This window comes from Ailuropoda melanoleuca, chromosome 2 (genome assembly GCF_002007445.2).
Source record: "Ailuropoda melanoleuca isolate Jingjing chromosome 2, ASM200744v2, whole genome shotgun sequence".
NCBI classification, from domain to species: Eukaryota; Metazoa; Chordata; class Mammalia; order Carnivora; family Ursidae; genus Ailuropoda; species Ailuropoda melanoleuca.
The window spans coordinates 26,879,563-26,901,681 of record NC_048219.1 but is presented as its reverse complement, the minus strand read 5'-3'; the positions used below and the strand labels follow the sequence as shown (position 1 = coordinate 26,901,681).

The window sequence follows — 22,119 nt, the reverse complement described above, 5'->3', positions numbered from 1 at the left end:
CTCCCCCTGCTTGTGTTCCCTCTCTCGCTGGCTGTCTCTATCTCTGTCCAATAAATAAAAAATAAAATCTTTAAAAAAAAAAAAAAAGAACTTAAAAAATCAATTGAAACCTACGGTTTTTGGTTTTTTTTTTGGTCACCCAAGTTTATCAATACTCCATTTGCCTCCCAGGACTCTTGCTTGTAATTAATTTTAAGGTAGGAATTGAAGGAGACAATTTCAGTAATGATATATGAAGTAGAGAAATCACCTCTCCCAATGCCCCACTCCCCAAAATAGAAAAATCAAGGCCTCAGAAATTGAACCACATTAAAATGTACCATTTTCATTTTTAAAACAGAATATGAATCTAATCTTTTCTTCTAATTATGTCTAGATATTTACTTTTTTAACGACCAAGAAAGTACATTATACACGCTATTTATCAATATAATCAAAGACAAAGATCTTTGAGTAAGTCACCCAGATCTTTTAATTTAGTCAGCTTTAAAAACTGCTGAAGAACCATATAAGGGATGCAAATTAACATCAGGTAACTTTTCACACTCAAAATCAAGCTTGGTAACATTTACTATTTATACCAATTCAGTATATAAACCAATGCCATACCTTTAATTGTTCTATCAAGATTTGTAGGTAAGCATCAGCCTCTGTAAGTTTCTTATCAAAGTCTTGGACACTAGGAACAAATCCTGAATCCAAACCCTACAGAAAAAGAAAATTTGTAATAAATCTACCAGTATCCAGGCAATATTTAATAGTACAGAAGATACTTCATCCTTCATACATGACATTTCAATTTTTCAAGTAAAAATAGTACTTTTTCATAAATAATAAGTATATTTAAACTATCTAAATTCTCCGAGAATAGTGATAAATCAATCTCCCTCATGAACTTCTAGCTCTGTTCCCTTATCAACATGTGCTGCTGCTTAAATTAGGATTGACCTTGCTCTTCTATCACTTTCTTCTCACCCCCAAATGACTCCCAGTGACCTCCAGAGCAACAGTTATTCAGCTGAAGGACCTACATTACCACCTAGATTACCTCCTATTTTACCCCCACTTTTTGTCTGATTCCTCCAGTCCTTTAATCTTAACTTCATACTCTATTTAGTTCTTCCATTCCCTAACCCACTCCATCAGCTCTGATGCCTTCTCCTCCTCCCTTATTAAAAGAAATAAGAACCTCAAAATTCTCACCTCTTCTAAGAAGAACGCCCTCTCTCTAAATGAAAGCACTTGTCTTAATCAAGTTCCCTACTCACATTCACCCTTGGCAGGAACACTACACTCTGGACATGGTGTAAATGTTTACTTATTTAGGGGGCCCACTTATTTCTCAGTTTAACAGTTCAGCATTTGCATGTCCTATTTTTGTACACCAAAAATTTTAAACTTCAAGAGCATGGGATTCCTATGTTTTAACTTGACTCAAAAGAAACCAGAGTAATTAATCATATCTGAAAAAAACATCAATCCTGGATATAAAAGACAAAAAGTTGGAGAATGAACAAGACCACCAGCTTCCCATATTTGCGTGCCCAAATGTCATGCAGTTAAACAGGGAAATTAAGTAAGGCTCATGATCCACTAATGTCACAATCCCAACCCAACCACAAAATTCCTGTACCTAATGGATAAAATACAGTAGTTCAACATACCATACTTGATCTTCACTTGTTGGCCAAAATAGGCTGATCATTTTCACATTCCCCATTTTAGTAAATGGAGGCCAAAGTTCATTGTATGTTACACCAATACCTCATCTTTGCACAATACTTTATTATTACTAAAGCACTTTTACAGCCATTATCTCAAACACCACATTGAGAGCATTATAGTATTATGGGAAACAACAATGGGTTGGCAAGCCTGGTATCTAATTGCAGCTCAGCCATTAACAAGATACTGTGTCTCTCTAAGCTGCTGTTTTCTTACCTGCCAAATATAGTCATCCTTCTCATACTATTATTAATGTGGCAGCTACTACCTCTACGTAAGACTACAATTACTAACATTATCAACTAATACTATTACTATTTATTGTTGCTCTTGCCAAACTAAAATTCAAATTCTTAGAACAGAAAAAAACAAAAACAAAAACCCTAAGTCGTATTAGACCATGGGAAAACCAACTTATCTTGTAATGCATTTTCCTTTTCAAATTCAAAAGCAATAAAACGGCCTGCTTTTTTTCCACATACATGTAAAGAAACTGCTTCAAGTGAGTATTGAAAAATCCCTTCCCAATGAGATGTCATGAATAAAAGCAAAGTTGAAGAAAAATCATAATAAACAACATATTTTAATAAAACTGTGGTTAAACATTCATTTTTAGAGATAACCCAAAAAACTTTCTATTAAGAACATTTACTATATAGAGTGTGATAATAAAAGATGTGGAAAAGGAAGAATAAATCCATTACACTTACTGTATTATGAAAGAAGGGAGTGATTTCCTTCCATGTTACTGTACCACAGAAAAAATTAGAACTGCTTGGCTTAGTTTTTGTTTTGTTTCATACAGCAATATAACATAATTATTAATAATTTAACTATACAAACTCCATAAAATATTGTTATGCTTGTTAAATATCAAAAAGTTCAATGGCATATTCATAAATGAATAAGAGGTAAAGCATCTAAGAAAAAGTGATTTTTAAGAATTTTCCCTCTCTTGAATCCATTTAGAACTACCACTGTAAAAATCTAATTACTATACTTTTGAACAAATCTCTGATTAAAAATCCTCCAGTAAATAAATGGAAACAGATTTAAATTACTGAGATCTAAAATCCATCTAAATTAATTCTTAAAAAAAAACAACCCTTTGATGTTGCTATAATCCTAGAACCTCACCCTGGCTCTCTTCTCAGACCTACCTCTAGATAGTCTTACACAAAATTTCTTTAATCTTAGAATAAACTCCACACATCGTAACATCCAAGTCGAAGATCTACTCACCAAACCATTTTTGTTTATGTAATGTATAATAGGTGGTTTATAACTAGAATTATTAGAGTAAAATCCCAGAACTGGCCTAAACTCACTTGTACAGTAATCCATACATCTTTGGTATACTTAAAAAGAAAATCCACATATATAGTTGTCCCAAATGCAATCAATAAAATAACATGCACAAATATATCAATAACATGGACAACTGATAGTAATTAAACTGTTTCCTCAAATCTTTTAAGAATAACGCACACAAGAAGAAAATACAAGTTTCTGCTACATATTATGACTTACAGTACACAAGCCATCTAGTCCAGCCTCCCCCTCAAGGAAGTTATTTTACAATGTTTTTGGAAGTCTTCTAGTCTTCACTTGAGTATCTGAACAGACAAGGGACTCATTACCTCCTAACATATACTATTTCATAAAAATTCCCTTGAAGTCTAACTATTCCTCTTTCTATTCAACATTTATAATATAAAACCCTACACTTACGTCCTTTTTAATTGAGTTTTGTTTTAAAACAAATCATCAGAATATAGTCCTTTACACCATTGTGAGAGTGGTCTGTCTTCCTTTGAAAAGAACCTGGAACAGAGCAGATCCTTTAAGACAGGGTGTGACTTCATACTTCTAACAGGGACATCTTGTAAAAGAAGCACGTTGGGAGTTAAGCAGATATACACTCTCCGTGCCATTCATTCAACACTATAACCTCCAGGAATAGTTCAGCCTTGAATAAATGTATGTGGCACTGATCGCTGTGTCTGACAATTGCTGATGCGATGATCCGGTCTTCCCCATGATCCCTTCTCTCCCTAGATTTCTCTTGCCTTTCTGTTCTCTTCCTCCTCCCCTTTGTTTACTCCCTCACTCCCTTCTTCATGTCTTTCTTTCCTTCTTTTTTGTCCATGTCCTTGTGGACACTTTGTGGCCAAAGTGGTTACGTTGCCCTTTTGGCAGTCAGGACCAAAGAGGCTGCTGCTCCCTAATTTACTGTATTGATGAACCATAGTTCTCACCTGATGACTTCTGTGTGGATTCATTTAAAGTTTAAGTTAAGCGCAACTATTACAGAGAAATAAAGGCAAATGGTCTGCGGTGTAAAAGAACTTAAATTAGAACAGAAGTTAAACCCAATCTGTAAATTAGATAAATCGATAAAATTAGAAATCAATGTAAAGGAAAAAAACCCATTTGTGTGGCAAATATACTAAAAACAACAAAGTCGCTCGTCTTCAAGAATACTTTGCTAATAAAGAAAGCTAAAGTACATTTTTAAAGTCAGGAAGAGTAACACATGATTCTGTATCAGCCAGGAACTATGTATTCAGTTTAAAATATATAAAGAGAGAAACATCTGACCCAACATCAAAAATAGTATCTAGACCGGTAGAAGCATATCAAACTGCTTCAAAGCTGTGTAAGTACCTCCTACTATCTTTCTAATAACTTATATTGAATAGCAACACTTCTCTTCTCAGAAGGCACTTGAAAGCTAACAAATGAATTCCTATTAATGACTTCAGTTGGGACATTAAACACTATTTATACATATATATAACCAAATGCTTCACCTCCATTAAAAAAAAAAAGCATTGCAAGGATGTCCTTAAAACTGTCTGAAATACGTATGAATTGTAGCTGCTCTGTAGAGGTACTTTTTTAGTACAACAATACAGGAGGCAATTTTTGAGGCAGGGTAAGAGCTTTTAAAGTAATTCCTGGTGACAGAGGAAGAGTAATGAACAGTGGAGGTAAAGGTAGTAAAAGGTGGTTTAAGGTCTTGTTGAGGTCAGAATCAGGAAATAAGAAGGTCATGAGTAATTTGAGGAACTGAGGAGAATAACACAGAACAGGAAGGGCTATGGCTGAATAACAACATTGTAAAAAGAAATTAACAAATGAGTAATTATTTTCCTATCAAATCTTATTTTACAACAAAAATGTGAAGGACTAGCACTATATTCAGTGCTTTCTCTTACATAGGAAAAAATAGTATGTAATATAAATATGTTGCAGAAGGAGAAAAGAAAAATAATTAGAGAAATTAGTACATGTAATTCTCACAGAGAAGTTCAGAATAACAAGAACACAGAATACGTTATCAGTAGACCCATAAAGGGGAGTAAAAGCTTAAAATTTTAACAGAGGAAAAACACCAAAAAAGAAAAAAACAAAAAAAACCCCACAAGCCTCCTAATGAAAAATAAACATGAATCCAGACAAAAGTAGATAATTTTTTAAAATCAGCAAAACACATACCCTATAATTAAAATAATGAAAACTCTGCAGAAATGTCGTTTTGATTAAAATACGAGAGTATCTGGAAAGTTTATGTTCACAATTAGCAATGTGAGATGACATGCATCACAGATATGCTTTCATCCAATGAAAGAAGTATAGAGCATACTTACAATTGAATCACTTACAATTATTTTTGAAAATTCAAGAACTGGAGAGATACCAGAAGACTGGAAAAAAGCAAGTGTGGTACTGATCTTCCATAAAAGTAAGGAAAAGAGAGAATAGAAAGTTACTTTACCATGCTGTGAGTCTGACATCAATAATTAAGTAAAGGAATAATAAGAGAAAAATCTATTCAGAGGAAAAGGAGGTACATGAGCAGCAGAAGACAAGTAAAAAAAAATATCATGCCAAACTTAATGTCTTTTCTGTTCCTTAGAAATTTGTTAGCAAATTAAGTTTTTTGAGCAATGATACCATTTGTCTCCTTACTAAATGACTTACAAGTTGGTTTAATGATGAAAAAAAGTATATTAAAGAAACCAGAAATATTAATGAGATCACGATTTTATGTGGAGTATACTAATCTGTTATTTCCTGGGATTACTGAAAATTTGGAAACATTTATAATTTATAATCCCTACTGTCTCTGTGGTTTATCCACTTCAGCTAAAGGGAAAAACAGGATTTAGAGCTATCGGGAATTTCTCAGGGCAAGAATTTCTATTTTTATCCTACAGAATACTCAACTATCACCTCATCTGGAGTGAAGATTATCAATTTGAAACTGTCAACAAAATTGAGCCCATTACTACATGCTTTCCTTCACTGTAACCCCAGGCTATTTTCCATTTAAGTCAGTGTTTTGATAATCTAAGGCTCCAAATCAGGTGCTCTTTAATCATGTGGTAGCTACAGTTATCTCACCAGCACGCGAGGCACCCCAAGAATATCCTAAAAGGTAAGGTCTTTTTCTGTAGTTCTAAGTGAACAGTTCTAACACCATGGATTCACCATGGATACACATTATATATAAAAAAAATTTTCAGAGTATTAGATCCTCTGTTAGATACTTAATAACTTTTCTCATTTGATTATCACAAGACAGTAAGGTAGACAGACATTAACCCTATTTTATTAGCATTTACCCAAATCATGAAGTCGGGGTTTTCTTTAATTGGGATTTCAACCTATTTCTTTCACTTCAATCCATTATACTTTTCTCTTAAATCACAATTAATATCTGAAAAGAATTCATGGCATACGAGCACTAAAATGTAATCTAAAAACTGCCTGAAGGAGCTTAATGCAGTTAAAATGAGCACAGCTTTAAGGTCAGACTGATCTAGTTTTAAATCCTGAATCTGCAACTTCCTAACCTATATGATCAGGCCAAGCTACTTTCTACACCACCATTTTCTCATCTAGGGATGGGCATAATAACAAACCACTCAAAGTTGTTGGACAGGTGAAAGAATATGTGTAAAATACCACAAGAGTAAGTTTTCTACTTCCTCTTCATAATTTGGAATCATAAATAACCAGAATTCACTGCTGCATCTCCAGGCCCTAAACTAATGCCTAACATAAAGAGAGCACTCAATGACTATTTGATGGATAAAAACAAAATTGATTAATAACCAGATAATAACATAAAACAATTCTAATAGAGATCCATAATCAATAAAAGGATATAAGCATAAGTTAAATTTATAATGTTCCTTTAAAAAAGGAAAACAATAACTTGATAAACTCCAAAGATAATAGTAATAAAAATAAGCAATACACAACTCATAAAATACAGTTCTAGAAAACAGATCAGGGAAAAAAAATCCATATGAGATTTTCAGAAAAGGAATGGGTATTATGCCTGAATTACAAAAGGTAAATTGTACTGAATTTTTACCTTGGTAACGAAGGGTCAACAAATATAAAGAAAGCCTTTTTCCACCATAAAAGAAACTGATTTTTGAAAGTACATCAGCTCTTCAAAAAAAAAAAAATCACTTAATCTTTAAATTTTAAAAAATGGTTTATGCACAGTATTAAGTTTCTGCTTAAAAAACATATATAGGGGCACCTGGGTGGCTCAGCTCGTTAAGCGTCTGCCTTCAGCTCAGGTCATGATCCCAGGGTCCTGGGATCGAGCCCTGCGTCAGGCTCCTTGCTCAGCGGGAAGCCTGCTTCTCCCTCTCCCAATACCCCTGCTTGTGTTCCCTCTCTCACTGTCTCACTATCAAATAAATAAATAAAATCTTTTAAAAAAAATTAAACAAAACATATATATACCACAAATATGAATCACACATATAGTTGGGATAGAGTGTTACTTTGTCAAACAGGAATCAGGTACAGACATCAGTGTCAAAATTAATGAACTTTACTCATAACTCTTAGCACAACTGCTTACGCTTCATGATCTCTTCATCTAATACTGACACTATTATGTAACCTTTTGATTTACAGAAGAAAACACTAATATTGATTCCATAAAGTGATTTGGGTACTCAAACAACTGCACAAAAAAGGTTTGGGGTCTGCACTATTTTCCTCTGTTTTTAAATCACTGATAGCTTGTCTTTCCAAAAGACTCTTTCTAAATAAAGTCATATAAAAAGTCTTGTCAAAATCTAAATAAAACAAATAAAAACCTGAAGTTTATGAAGAGAATGACCATAGACCCTAGTCTCTCTGGGTTCATCAATCTTTACACCTGTTGTCTCAGAAAATCAGCAGCCTCCCTCACTCCCAAAAGTGTTCTAGTTTGGACAATAAATTATATGGGCTCCTTCTCCATAAAGGATATAACTAGCTTTTTAGAGATATAAATGTCTAGAAGGCAAGTAAGATTGCCTCTGAAGTGTCAGAATGCAGTAAATTACTTAAAAAATTATTTTAAATGAAACATAAGTTTATAGGCTCTGAATGCAGAAAGCCAATTACAGAAATAAAGCTCCACCAGAATTCAATGACTATTAACTGGGTGCTTACATTATGCTAGGTAAATGGAGACATGAATAATATAGAAGCTACATTTTTTTAAGTTATTTTATTGATACACACAACCCCCTTAAATAAAATGCAAGAAACGAAACACATGAAACACATCATATATTAATACTGGGTACTGGGATTAAGGAAGAGGGGCATTTGAGACAGGGACTCTTGTAATTTTTACTTTATATATTCACTTGTCTGATTTTTAAAAATAAGTACACATTTATTTTAATTCAAAAGCTTATATAAAAATATTTGGGGGGCGCCTGGGTGGCACAGCGGTTAAGCATCTGCCTTCGGCTCAGGGCGTGATCCCGGCGTTATGGGATCGAGCCCCACATCAGGCTCTTCCGCTATGAGCCTGCTTCTTCCTCTCCCACTTCCCCTGCTTGTGTTCCCTCTCGCTGGCTGTCTCTATCTTTATCAAATAAATAAATAAATAAAATCTTTTAAAAAAAATATTTGGAAACTGTGCAAGTTTATAAATGTTTTTCAAAAGTTTTATAACCGTTTTAGCTTGCAAATAAATCAGCTTTATCCTCTTAAAATTATCTATAAAATCCTAAAATGTCTTTAGAGTAAATTTGGCAATAGAGCTGCTCAGGTACACCTTTCCAAGCAAAACGTAGCATAACAAATTTATAACATCATTTACAGATAAAAAGCACAAACTTGCAAAAAAAAAAAAAGCACTAAAAAATTAGCAATCAACACTACATTGGAATAAATGCCAAGAAGAAAAATAGCCAGTAAAATGAAGCAGAATACCTAATTTTTTTTTCTACATCCTTCCTGCCAATAACATAATAATGACTCAACATTCAAGAAAGCAAACTCATAAAAAACAAAAACACCTACTACATCACTCCCTCCAACAAAGCACTGTTTGACCATGTGGTGCTGGCAACCAGCCAAAGCTTTTCTTTTCACCCACTAGTTGGTCAGGCTATTGGACATACCTTTCTTAAAAGTCATAGGTTAACTCATTCCAAGATCTACATAACCTCTGTGGCTTACTAGTATGGGATGGAAAAAAATACATTCTTCCTCTCTCCAACTTCAGATTACCACCTATCATTCAGTTTAACAGCATTCTGGAAAGCAAGTAAGTCTCACTACTATTAAGGGTCCACCAAAAACGAAAGTTCTAGGTACATACTAGAGATGTGCTTCAAGCATAACTAGGAGAAACTCATATTCAAACATATAAATCCTTAAACTATTTTAGTAGGTCAAGTTTTGAAATAACTCCGGAACTCTCTTATATAGCATAATAGCTGTTAAAATTTTGATCATGAAATGTTTTAAAAAACAAAACTTGATATATTCCTCTGACAAACCTGGATCTCTCTGTACAGCAAAACATAACACACTGAAAGTCAAACACCCAAGGGGAGCTAAATGATGAACTAGTCAGACCAAAAGACAGTATTAAAAGGCTTAGATCTCACACAAACCAACCAAACAAAATAGAACAAAAACAATGCTGAATTGAAAGGGATACTGTAATTGGTTTGACATTTATCCCTTCAAGCTGTTAAAAGTGTAATACAGAGACACCTGGGTGGCTCAGTCGGTTGAGCGTCAGACTCTTGGTTTCGGCTCAGGTCATGATCTTGGGGTTGTGAGATAAAGTCGGGCTCTGCGCTGGGTGTGCAGGCTGCTGAAGATTCTCACTCTCTCTCCTTCTGCCCTCCCCCCCAAAAGTGTAATATAAAATTACCCCAATTTAGATTAATTGTGACCAGTAATCTATCAAGATGGTTTAAAACAAGACTAGACTGTATCAGGACAGGACTTAGTGTTGTTTTCAACTGTATCCCCAAGGCCAGTGCTTGGTTTGTAACAAGTGCTCAATGAAAACTTTGTAAATGAATGAATTAAGGAGTTTTGAAATGTGCCTATCTGCTAGCATTAAAGCATAAAAAGTAATCAAAGAAATTATAATTAGTGTATTCATGAAAAAAGCATAAATAACTCACTCTAAAAGATTTATTATATTACAAGTATGGATGCTGACTTTTTTATGGCCAATTAAAAGTTTTTAAGTAAAAAAGAGAAATTAAATAAAAGGGAAGACAATGTATTGTATAGGCAGTACAGGAAGCAAGACCAGGCAATGACAATTGACTTGTCCCTCTAAAAACTCATTTCTTTTCATGCCAAATCCTCTCACAGAGGAGTTTTACAAATGCAGGGATCACTTCAACTTTCAAAAGACCCGTTACCACTTTACTTTTACAAAAGACCTTCATCAGTACCTGTTTTCACTAACCAAAAGAAATCTGAAGAGGATATCTGCTTTTACGAAAAATGTGAAAAGCAAAAACAGCATTCAGCATTTGTTTTGCAGTGAGCTGTTACACAGGCAGTGAATACCCCCAAGCAAAAGTGGCCCTGCCAAGCTCCTTCTCTGGGAAATACACTCAGCATCTCAGCCATACACTGCCACAGCTTTGAACTTCATCTGTGAGCATTTGTGCTTTATTTCAATTTTTTTGTGTATCCATTAGCAAGACGTGTCTTAAGGTGTTACAAAAGCCCAAGAGGTTATTTTTAGGGTCTGGGATCGCTCAAAAATCTTTTCATATAAATTAATGGTAATTGCTTCTTTTTTATACCATTTTGACTTAGAAAAGGTTTCATAGGAACACTCTACTTTAGAATAGCAGAGGAAACCTGTACTGCTGCTCTGGGTTTGGAATTTAGTGTTGCAATAATGATTTATTCATTGGGTATCTCTTTTGACTATTGCACTGTGCTGGGTGCTTTGGTGATGCCAAGACAAAGCAGCTATTGACTTGCCCTAAGAGTTTCAAATCTCTAAGAGAAGATAAACATCTATCTACAAATAACTGATTCAAGTATGGTAAAATAAGAGTTATGAGAAAAGTACTAAGAGAGCAGAGGGCAAAGTTGAGTGGATGAGAAATGTTTCACAGTGGCAGCATTGTGAAGTATAAGATGTGAACAGAGATGTGAGGGGGAAAGTGTTACAGCAGTGGACGGAGGCTGGAAACAGCATAATGAAATGGAATATTTCAACTTCTCTTTAATGAAGTGACCACAGAAATGAGGGCAGAGTCAGGTAAACTAACAAGGGATGCTGAGGTACCCAGGAAATAGGAACAGCAGGAAGCCCTCACCATCCCAAGCTTGAATGAACAAGGAAGGAAACTGTTACCAAGGACCAACTAGAGCTACTTAAAGGACACTCTAGTTGTAGTGCGTAGCCACTGCTAAAACACATCAAAACAGAGGAGCAAGAGGAATAAATACCCCAAGAGTTCTCTCTTTTCTTCCTTCCATCTTCTGTCACTGCCTCCCATTGGCTAACCCCAACCAGAATCCAAAGGAAAAAGAACTTCAGGTGACACAGGCTATCAAGGTCAGCCTCCTGGAGCAAAGAGCAGAGAAGGGCAAAGAAGGAATCTGCAGGAAAATGGAGAATAACCAGAAAAGGCATACTCGCAGGCTAAGGATTAATATAAGCACAAAGAGAGGCTGGAAAGCAGAAGGAAGCCAAATGAGGAACAATATGCTCTGGGAAAAGATGGTATTTTTCAGATCCAGATGCTGAATCTGAAAGGAAATAAATTATTAGTGGCTGAACTGGAAAAATTACTAAGGTCTGGGAAGTGAGGAGAGCAATGGATGGAGAGCAGTAGCAGGGTAGCACTCCAGTTCTCTCTAGAGTCAAAAGAGCAAGAATCATTGGGCACTAATCCTAGTTATTCTAGTCTCTATCTGTGTGACCTTGGGCAAGTCACTTGGCTTCTCTGAGACTGTTTTCTCCACCATAAAAATAGGTAGAGGTTAGGGGTGCCTGGGTGGCTCAGTCAATTAAGTGTCTGCCTTCAGCTCAGGTCATGATCCCGGAGTCATCTTCTCCCCCCACCCTCAAATAAACAAATTAAAAAAAAATAGGTAGAGGTTGTATTAAAACTTTAAGATCCCTTCCAATTCTAGGAGACTAGCCAGTATCTCCAGGTAAATAAACATGTTCATCAGGTGAGTAAATACCTTACCACATTCGAAACACCTGGGGTAGACTTTTACTTTAAAAAATTATAAGCTCATTTAAATAAAGACAATAAGAACTTATGGGTTCCAACTGCAGCCAAGTCCTGCACAGTATGACAAAGAATGTTAAAACACAAGCAAACTCATTTACTGTAATCTTGAAACTGAGAAAGACCAATATAACCAGATTTTAAAACATGTTTTGGAATGCAGAGAATGCAAAGAAACAACCAAGTAAGCAGAATAACTTGACTGAAGTGAAACATTTTGGAAAAAAACAAAATGAGGTGCCTGGTCAATACAACAAAGAAGCAAAGTTCTTAAAGGTGTCTCCAGAAACAAATGAACTCCAATGTAAAAGGACTACAAGTCTGTCTCTCTCTCTCTCTCTCCCTCTCTCTCTCTCACTCACACACACACACACACACCCCCAACCATTCCTTCACGACACAAATATTCATTGAATATCTGTTATATGCCAGGTACCGTCACAGTCTTCAAAGAACATCTTTAACGGCAATACAGAAAACAGCGAATATAATTTCATTACCTAATCCTCTGGAATGAGCTCAAATTTCACCCCTTCCAAGAAACATGCTCTGACTTCCTACGATACTAACTACAGCAGAACTAATTAGTGTTGGTACTGCTATTAGTATTCTTTAAACCGTATTAGAGATCATATAGATTGGGGGGCAGGGGGTGTTTGCTTGAGAATCTGCTCACCATTTATAACATTGTTTCTAAACATTTTCTCCAATCCTCTCTCTCAGGTGTGGCAGCAACCAGGGAGCCTAGGGACTTAGGAAATATTTCTACCTTACAGGGATAAACCCAATTTCAGTACAAGTGAGACAAAGGTTTACATACTTAGAATATCTTTAAGTCACATATTTTATTGTATTTTATTTTTTTTAAAGATTTTATTTATTTATTTGACAGAGATAGAGACAGCCAGTGAGAGAGGGAACACAAGCAGGGGGAGTGGGAGAGGAAGAAGCAGGCTCATAGCAGAGGAGCCTGATGTGGGGCTCGAACCCATAACGCCGGGATCACGCCCTGAGCCGAAGGCAGACGCTTAACCGCTGTGCCACCCAGGCGCCCCAAGTCACATATTTTAATCATTTAACAAGCTTTCAGTGAGTACCTACTATGTGCCAAGCACTGGACTATGGACAAAGGCCCTGGAGATACAAAGATTAAGGGCCTCTGACCTCTAGAGGTTAGGGTGTAATGCAAGAATCAGACATGTGAACAAGAAATCTACAATACAATCTAGTGAAACACTATTTATAGAGATATGAACAAAGTGTGTTACTCTAACTGGCTCTGCCTGAAGGAGAACATCAAAGAAAAAGTAACATTATGAACTGTATGTTAAAGGAAGATCTGGAGGTTTATCACTTGCTAGAATTCTGTGCAATTATAATCCTAAAACAGAGGGGAAAGGCTGTGAAAGGACAAAGAGCTGAGAGGCTAAGTCATGTTCTAAATGATTAACAGTTCACAGTGCTAGAGTTGATAGCTTGGGTAGAGCACCTGTAGCTGAGTTCAGACTAAAGACAGATAAACTAGGACCAGGTTGTGAAGGGTCTTGAAGGACTTTGATAGGCAGCTGACTTTGGCAAATGGATTCAAAACAGATTTTTAAGCACAGGAATTAACCATCATCACATGGAAAAGGGATAAATCGAAGAGATATTACTAAGGCAAATTTAACAGGATCTGCTGACTGGACATGGAAAATAAGGGAGCTGGAAAATAGCTTTAAATGACTGACTACCTACATATGGTGGAACTTCAATTAATTAAAATATCTAAGGAGAGATACTTGGCTTAATTATATTTTCAGGCTAAGAACTATTTTTTCAAACATAATCTTTGTATAAATCTTTATTGAAAAATCTTCCTAAATATAATTTGTAGGCTAACCACATAATAGTAATCATTAAAACTGTCTTTTTCTATAGAATCCTCATAAACATCAGTTATCACTCCATACTACAAAGTCTAGATACTGATAAAACTTGACATATCCCAGGGGATACCCTAGTTTTTGCTTTTCAGAATAAAAGCCTGATATTATCTTTCTCAAGCAATAGACCGCAAACCATGTAACTGCCTGATTTTCCAACCAACAGAATATGGCTGGATCGCAATCCTTTTTCCTGTCTGAACCAAACTTAAATTCCCTGCTTGTCTTCTTATCATCTGGGGATGGGTGAGTAAATTAATACTGGATATAATCTTTTTGCATTAAAAAAAACCCACCTAGAACTTTAGAAATATCAAAATGGATGTGACCAACAGCCTTTGTAGCCTAGTACTTATTGAGGGGCACTTTAAGCATAATGCCACCTCTGTCAAAAACAAACTCAGGACACTGTGGAAACCGATCTGGCTTTTCTGTGATATTTCTTATTTTTCATTTAAGCTCTCAGACTAAAAGTCTGATTTTTGGTGGTTTATATCTTCCCTGAGCTAGGAAAGGTAATACAGTATTTTTACGTAAGTTGCTTCTGGCTGGGCTGCACAAAAAATCAAAGCTAAAAAAATTTCTTTAAGAAAATGAGAGATGTCGATACCATTCATTAAAGGGCTTTATCACTTAGTTCAATACAGGCAATGTTCTTTTTTTTTTTTTTTTAAAGATTTTTTATTTATTTATTTGACAGAGATACAGACAGCCAGCGAGAGAGGGAACACAAAGGGGGAGTGGGAGAGGAAGAAGCAGGCTCATAGCAGAGGAGCCTGATGTGGGGCTCGATCCCATAACGCCGGGATCACGCCCTGAGCTGAAGGCAGACGCTTAACCGCTGTGCCACCCAGGCGCCCCAATACAGGCAATGTTCTGAAAGATGATTCAAAGACAGTGGACGAGAATTTCCAATTTAAATTTCATTACAAAAGCTCTTAAGCTGTAATTACATCCCTAAACATCTCTGCTAAAAACTGGGAGAAATACTTGATTTGTTTTTAATTTCCTGAACACAGCTAAACATCAACAGTTGACAAGCAAAACCAAATGTCACTTCAAATGAGCAAAAAGTTTTCTGCTTCAATACATTTCTCACTCATAACAAAAATACTTGTGCAGTATGAACGCTGAAAAAAATGCATGATTCAAACATGCTTCCTAGACTATCCATTATACTCAACTTCCCATAACTGAGCTGTGCTGAGAACCTAAGCCTTTCCCTCCAGTTTTTATGAAAACCTCACACTATTCCAAAGTTTTCAATATATTTTTTTGCACAAGCTACTCAAGAAGCTTGTAAAACCACTCCCCTCCCCCACACAAATACTCACAAATAATAGCACCTATAATTACTACATACAAAGATCTAGGCCAGGCTGAAAGAACACAGTGCCAAAAATAAAACAGAAAATGTTTGGCGTGCAACTGGTGACTCTATTAATGGGCAACTGGTCAAAATTAAGCTTTCACATTACGGGAAAGCTTAACTTTTGTGTTTACAGCTTGAGACAGCTTTCGAAAAGGAAAGTGAGTTCCACAAAAATGAAAAAAGGGGAAGAGATGCCCTCTTCCAGTCTGGTTTGGTGGCGAATGACCTCTCGGTGAAACAGGAGGCCCCTAGCCTCACCCTCCAACCCATCTCAGCGGAAGAAGTGTGGAGAGCCCCCTGGGAAGAGACGGCCTGAGCGGCCACGTCGTCCTACTCACCCCAGAGGGCAGCGGAAAGGAGGCAGGGAGAGAGCGACATTCGCGCCCACAGCCCGGCAGGGCCAGGCAGCAGGGACCCCGGGGACTCAGGGGTGGGGGCCGGCCCCTTTCCCAGACCCTCAGGGTCTACTCACTCCGCCAGTGGCCAGCAAGAAAGCCATTCGCCAAGGCCCCCGCCCTCTGTGCCTCCAGGGGAGGGAATCGGGGGCCGCTTCCAAGCACCCCTTTTTTCTCCCTCAGGCCGTATCCCCCCACACTGCAGCGAAGTCGATCCACTCAGGTTCAGCCGGTCCCCCGGGACACCCCCCTCGCCCCACCCCCCACCCCCGTCCGGGCCTAGGGGCCGCACCGATTGGCTGGCCCTGGCAGCCCCTGGCAAAGAAACCCCTGGCGATTGGGNCATAGGTCACCTGCTGTAAAGGAGGTGAGCGACTGACGATTGGCCGTTAGGCCAATTTTGTGTGGAGAGGAGGGAGGGAGTGGGCCACCGGCGGGAGGGAGAGGGAGGGAGCGGGAGGGAGCGGGAGGGGCCGGCAGCAGCGTCTGGTCCCGGGAGAGCTTAGCTCCCCGCCTCCGTGTCCAGACCCAACCCCGGCTGCCTCCTCACGGAGCTCGGGGCTCACCTTGGGGACTGTGGGTTGGGGACCCAAGCCCGCTCCAGGACTTATGCTTCGGGACAAGCAGCTGCTGCCAGCTGAGTTCACGCCCTCCCCAGGAAAGGGAGGTCCTAGCTCTAGGGAGCTCTGCCTGGCTTCAGAACTTCAGCCCCGGGAATTCCCATAACGTGGCGACTGGGGAAGGACTCCTCACAGACGAAAAACTGCTTCACCTACACCCAACTTCTAGTTCATAAAATTTTGGCAGCTGTGCAACCAAGTTTCATCTCGATAACTGCTTTTGATTACTTCCGGAAAGTTGTTTGTGTCGTGTGGGGGCGGGGGGGGCGGGAGTGGAGGGGAGGAGGATACTTTCTCAGTAAACAAAAGCATGGGTGCCTTGTTTTATTAATCCGGGAAACTTCGCGGAACTGCTGTTATGCCACAGCTCCATAAGGAATGTAGGTGGCTTGTGAAGATGCTTCACAACCAAATGGCATTAACTTCAAATTACATAAAAAGTTCGGACTTGACCTTAACAGAGACATCCACAATGCAGGGAATTACAGACATAAATAATCAACTTACTGTTCTGGAGGACAATCCTTTTCTTTCTCTTACTACTTTTCCTTCTGGTTATTTATACATCTGCAACTCTACTAAATTCGTAAGCATCTAATTTTTGTAGCTCTATTGCTAGCACCTACTACTAGCATAGTGTGTGTGCACTGCACAAAGGCTCAATAAATGCTTGCTGCACTGTTAAAGATACCTACAGTTTTATGTAAATTTTTTCAAAATGCTCAATACCAAATGCACTCTCTTCTTGCCACATCCACTCCTCAAAATCCTGGTCTTCCAGTACTGCCTCTATATCAGTAAATGAAAACCACTACCGTCCACTCTACTATGCAAACCATAAACCTAGCAGTCCATAATGCCTCCCTCATTCCATATTCAGTCCATCAAATTCCATCATTTTTACCTCCTCAATATGTTATCCATTCTGTCCACTTCTCTCCATTACTACCACTCAGTCATAGGTCTTGCAATAAACTTCCAGAATCCACCCTAGTTCCTCCAATTCATTCTTAACACTAGAGCTACAGTAGCTGGTTTCCAAAACCAATTTTATTAATCCCTCATCATCCCCTACTACAACCAATTAAGAACTTCAACTGCTTTCCACTGTGCTTAGGATACAATTCAGTTTTTAACACTGGCTTACAAAGTTTAGCCCTACTTCTCCTCTAGCTCCATTTTACACCTTCCACTCCCTCATTTTCATTACACACAATGACCTTTTTCTAGTTTCTTCAATTTGCCATGGACTTTCCAACCTCAGGGCCTTGGCACAGGCTGTTATTTCCATCTTTTACACTGTCCCCTTGACACCAATCCCCTTCAATTTACGGCTATTCATCATCTTGTCCTCCCCACCTAATGTGAATTCTTCCTATCATATGCTCTCATGTTCCCTGCAACTCTCCTTCTTATCACAGCTATAATTTTATGTGTACTTGAGGTTTTAATTAACCTTACTGAGTTATAATTTACATATAATAAAACATCCATTTCAGATGTACAGTTCATTTTGCTAAATGTATGCACACATGTAATCACCACCACAATTAAGACATAGGACATTTCTATCATCCCCAAATTTCCCTAAGGAAATNTCCCCAAATTTCCCTAATGGCCCACAAGCAGTCAATTCCACCAAACACTTCTCTGCTTCCTATCTAATTGCATTATTCTTTCATTAATGTTTATGTTCATCACTAGACTGTAAGCTTAATGAGGCAAGGGTCTATCTGATTTTGTTCAACATTATATCCTCAGTATTTAGCCATATGCCTGGCACGTATTAGTGCTCAATAATGGATTTCCTATAGTAATAGGTTCTAAAAATTAACATCAACTGTATGATAAATATCAAACTATAAACACTGATATAGAAAAAACATTAATTTTGCCAAATGGACAAGGTCAATGTCTAACAACTTCCACTAATACCCTTTAAAGTCTTCCTTTAATATCTGCTTTTCTAGCAGTTAATTTTGTGCCTGAGCAGCCCAAAGGATGTAATTCAATATTGGCTGATCCAACAGTCCTCCAGGCCAGGGGAAAAAGGCCTACATCTCTAATTCTGTCCATGTACTGTACTGTTGGAGTCCATAAGAGCCATAATACTTATTTTATCATTCTTGCTTACCAGGTCCTTCATGTATTTATCTCCCCAGCTAGACACAGAGACCCATGAGGGGTCATCAGTGACTTCATATTTAACAGTGCCTACCAAAGTATCAGGTTTTTTTTTAAAGTGTCCTCCAAATCACTCCTTCTCCTTCTTCTTCTTCTGCTTCTCCTCCTCATCATGGGTTAGTAGGTTCAAACTCTAATGCACTGTCATTTTTGATAGACTAAACAGTAAAGTTCTAGTAAAATTTTAGCAGACCTAATTATCATTAATTTTTTTATTAATAGGTGTAAGTGTTAAGATTACAGGGAATGGCAATAGAGTACATGATTTATGATGGTCTATTAATACAATTGAGTCTTCCTCAACTGCATATATATAAAACTCTAGGGTCTAGTTACCCATTTAAAGAGGTCACAGCTACAGTCCAAAGTCTACCTTTTCAGTTTCATGCTAGAGATAACTATTTGTTACAGACATGTTCTCATTTTTCTAATCCTTGTATAAAGTTAGTGTGCATAAAAGATGTAGCATTTAAAATGAAAAGTAACTACATGATACATGGCAACTTTACCCAATTTATCCCAAGAAATTATAGGACTTCTAAGCAAATTTGGCAACTCGAGCATTTTTTTTTAACATCTACAAGTTACTTCAGAAGAAAGGGACCAATGCCTTAAACCCATATATAACAACTGATTTCCGTATGTATAAAAAAAAAATCTTCACTACTTACCTTTGAACTACATAACTAAGGCTACTACAACACGATTAAATTAAATTAGTACTTTTCCCTGTTTTTGTTCAAGATAAAGATGACTACAGGGGCGCCTGGGTAGTGCAGTCCTTAAGCATCGGCCTTCTGCTCAGGGCATGATCCCTGCGTTCTGCGATCGAGCCCCACATCAGGCTCCTCCGCTGGGAGCCTGCTTTTTCCTCTCCCACTCCCCCTGCTTGTGTTCCCTCTCTAGCTGGCTGTCTCTCTGTCAAGTAAATAAATAAAATCTTTAAAATCAATCAATCAATCCAGGCAGACTGTCTTAAAAAAAAAAAAAAGATAAAGACGACTACAATAGGATGATTAAGAAGTACAAAGAACAACCTGAGAAAAATAAAAATACTAAGATTCAGGGTGAGGGGGTCTTTCAAATGTCAAAGTCAAGCAAAAAAACAGGCCAACTTTACCTACAGCCATTAAGATGAAAAGAAAATTTTAACCAAATGGAATTCGTGCACTACTTTCAATAATATTATTTCTGCTAGAGAGCCCAATAATGTTTACCTATAAATCACATTTTGCTCTGGTGTCACCTCAGACATAGACGACAAATACTTCTTGTAGCAAGAGAAGCAAAACAGAAGCAAAATAGGAGGAAAAATTCATAGTTTCCCTATGAATTTGCTTTGTAACTCAGGCCAAATGACTGGAACGGATAACGTTAAGAGACAACTCTTGAGAGGAGGATATGTAGCTCCACTATTTTGTCTGAGCAGTACCTGAAAGTCTCAAAACTAAAGTCAGTCAATAAATGTCCACATAGAAACTTTGGCCATATGGAATAAAAACACCACTTGCCATATGGTAGAGCAGGCCTTACCATCTCATGATCAAGGTGACCATGTTCCAAAAGTTTGTTTTATTTGCAATTCTCAATGCATTATCAAACTAGCATTTAAGAATTATTAAGAATTATTTTATTCAAGGTTAGGAACAAACACCCTCTATAAACCTCATAATGGCTATCATACTGTAGTGCCTCGTTCACCAACAGATTTGCAGTATCTCCTCCACATAGGGACTGACATGTATTAGGTGATTCATTAGGTCTCTTGAAGAATGAAATGCCAGGTACTACTGTATGAAATCAGCAGTATAAACAGGCTTTTTCAGTATAAAAAGGCTGAAAATAGCTAGTCTAGCAAGCAGAACACAGAAAGCAGAGAGACAGAGGCTGTTGTTTTTCTGTATGAGCCTTTTAGTACTATTTAATTTTAAAACTTGTATTAGGTACTATTGCCCCGACTTTTACACATAAAATCCTGCATTGGTCACTTAACTTTCTTCTGAAACAACTTGTAGATTTCATTAAAAACACATGAGTTAAAAACAAAAACAATACAGTTGCCAAATTTGGTTGGAAGTACATAGATCCTTGCCACAATGGGTAAGATGGCTTTGTTTACATAATTACTCTTCATTTTAAATGCTCCCACTTTTATGCCCTCAATGAGAACTATGTGTTTATCTCTAAAGAAAGGGTATGGGAAATAATACTGCTTTTATTTTACATACTTCTACATAGTTTAAAATTTTTTAGAAGCATGACTTATGTCATTACTTTATCATTGTTTTTTAAAACTTCAATCCTCATGATTATTTTCTACTTTATACTAGACTGAGCTCTGTAAAGACAAGAACAACATGTAATTTATTCACAATAATATCCTCTACAACTAGTATAGTGCATGGAACACATTAAATACATATAAGTATTTACCAAATGCGTAAATTTTTTTTATTCTCCATATGTTCTGAATTGAACATGCACTATTTTTTTTAATTTTAAACTTTATTTTTATACAGAGAAGGCAGGAAATATAAGTTCTAAAAGATGGCCATAAAAACACACAGTTAAGACAAATTTCTGGCAGTTAAAGGAATAACCTTTAGCAACTATAAAACTCAACCATCTGTTCTTATTTGTTTCCCCAGAGCTCAAGATAGATGGGCCACCACTAGGACAACAGAACTGAATAAAAAGTGTATCCTAGAATTCTAAGTTCCAATTTAGGAGCCAGAAATTCATCAACAATGACACTGGTAACAACCCTTAGGGGGAATTTGCCTTTGTTATAGGAAACCCAAATAACTGGCTACTTCTCCGTACCATTCTACCTGTGGAAAAGGTGACACATCTATATTGCAATCATTTTCTTGAGGTAACAAAGCATTTCAAGGGAGAAAAACAAAACACCTATTTTTCTACATGACACAAAAATAAAATCTTAAGGTGGCAGGAGAAACAATACAATGCTATGAAACAGATCTTTATATACTGAAAAATTGAAATGTATGTTCAAAACACTAATCTTCAGTGAAGTAGCTTAACACTCAAGAATAGTACTCAAAAGATCTCAATTAATTTTAGTTACCCAGTTAGACACATGAGCCATTATAGAAAAGAGGGTGGAATCAAGGTATCCTAATACTAAAGATTAATTTCTCAGCTACTATCCCAAATTATACCTTAAATACTCAATTTGTGTTTGTCTATAACAAAAGTTTAGGCAGATACGTAATTAATTTTGAAGTATCTAATTTTGAAAAAGAAGGCTTCAAAATGGCTCCATTATTTTTTCAGCTTCAATAATGATTTGCAATCTGAATTCTGCCATATTTCCTTTATGAA

The 22,119-nt window shown here is 37.1% G+C and overlaps 1 protein-coding gene across 4 annotated transcripts in view; it reads right to left on the bottom strand.

Annotated features, from left to right (window-relative positions):
- The window catches only part of OSBPL9 (oxysterol binding protein like 9), a 169,924-nt gene that overhangs the window by 40,023 nt on the left and 107,782 nt on the right, over nucleotides 1-22,119 (bottom strand). For 3 of the 4 annotated variants that reach the window (XM_034652487.1, XM_034652495.1, XM_034652508.1), the window contains exon 5: nucleotides 610-705. In XM_034652487.1, the coding sequence (XP_034508378.1) occupies nucleotides 610-705 (96 nt within the window). Of the gene's footprint in view, nucleotides 1-609; nucleotides 706-16,047; nucleotides 16,229-22,119 lie in introns of those variants that run through there. The other variant, XM_034652502.1, reaches the window with a different exon arrangement.